This window comes from Mesitornis unicolor, unplaced genomic scaffold, assembly GCF_000695765.1.
Source record: "Mesitornis unicolor isolate BGI_N332 unplaced genomic scaffold, ASM69576v1 scaffold10202, whole genome shotgun sequence".
Classification (NCBI taxonomy): domain Eukaryota; kingdom Metazoa; phylum Chordata; class Aves; order Mesitornithiformes; family Mesitornithidae; genus Mesitornis; species Mesitornis unicolor.
Window position 1 is genome coordinate 12 of NW_010169820.1, and position 362 is coordinate 373.

Consider the following 362-nt stretch of genomic DNA (forward strand, 5'->3'; position numbering starts at 1 on the left):
TCCCTATTCCCTGGGGTCCACCCTAAGCCCTAGGGTCGCCCCCAAACCCTGGAGCCCCCCATTTTCCTCCTCCCAACCCCCTTTAGTGAGGGTGTCCCCCATTCCTCCTCCCTCCAACCTCTTCCTCTCTTTCCCCCTCCATTCCCTGAGGTCCCCTCCTCACCTCTCCAAAACCCTGGGGTCCCCCCCAAACCTTGAGCCCCCCTCATTCACCCCCTTTTCTCCCTTCTGCCCCCAGGTAAATCCAACCTGATGGACGCCATCAGCTTCGTCCTGGGGGAGAAAACCAGCAACCTGCGGGTGAAAACCCTGCGGGACCTGATCCACGGCGCCCCGGTGGGAAAGCCGGCCGCCAGCCGCGC

The 362-nt window shown here is 63.3% G+C and overlaps 1 protein-coding gene across 1 annotated transcript in view; it reads left to right on the plus strand.

Annotated features, from left to right (window-relative positions):
• Window positions 1-238: 238 nt before the first annotated feature.
• LOC104536768 (structural maintenance of chromosomes protein 1A-like) overlaps window positions 239-362 on the plus strand; it is a gene marked incomplete at both ends in the record, with an annotated part of 391 nt that continues 267 nt past the window's right edge. Inside the window, 1 exon segment of the mRNA XM_010179485.1 lies at window positions 239-362. This exon segment is cut by the window's right edge and continues 1 nt beyond it. Within this exon segment, the coding sequence (XP_010177787.1) occupies window positions 239-362 (124 nt within the window).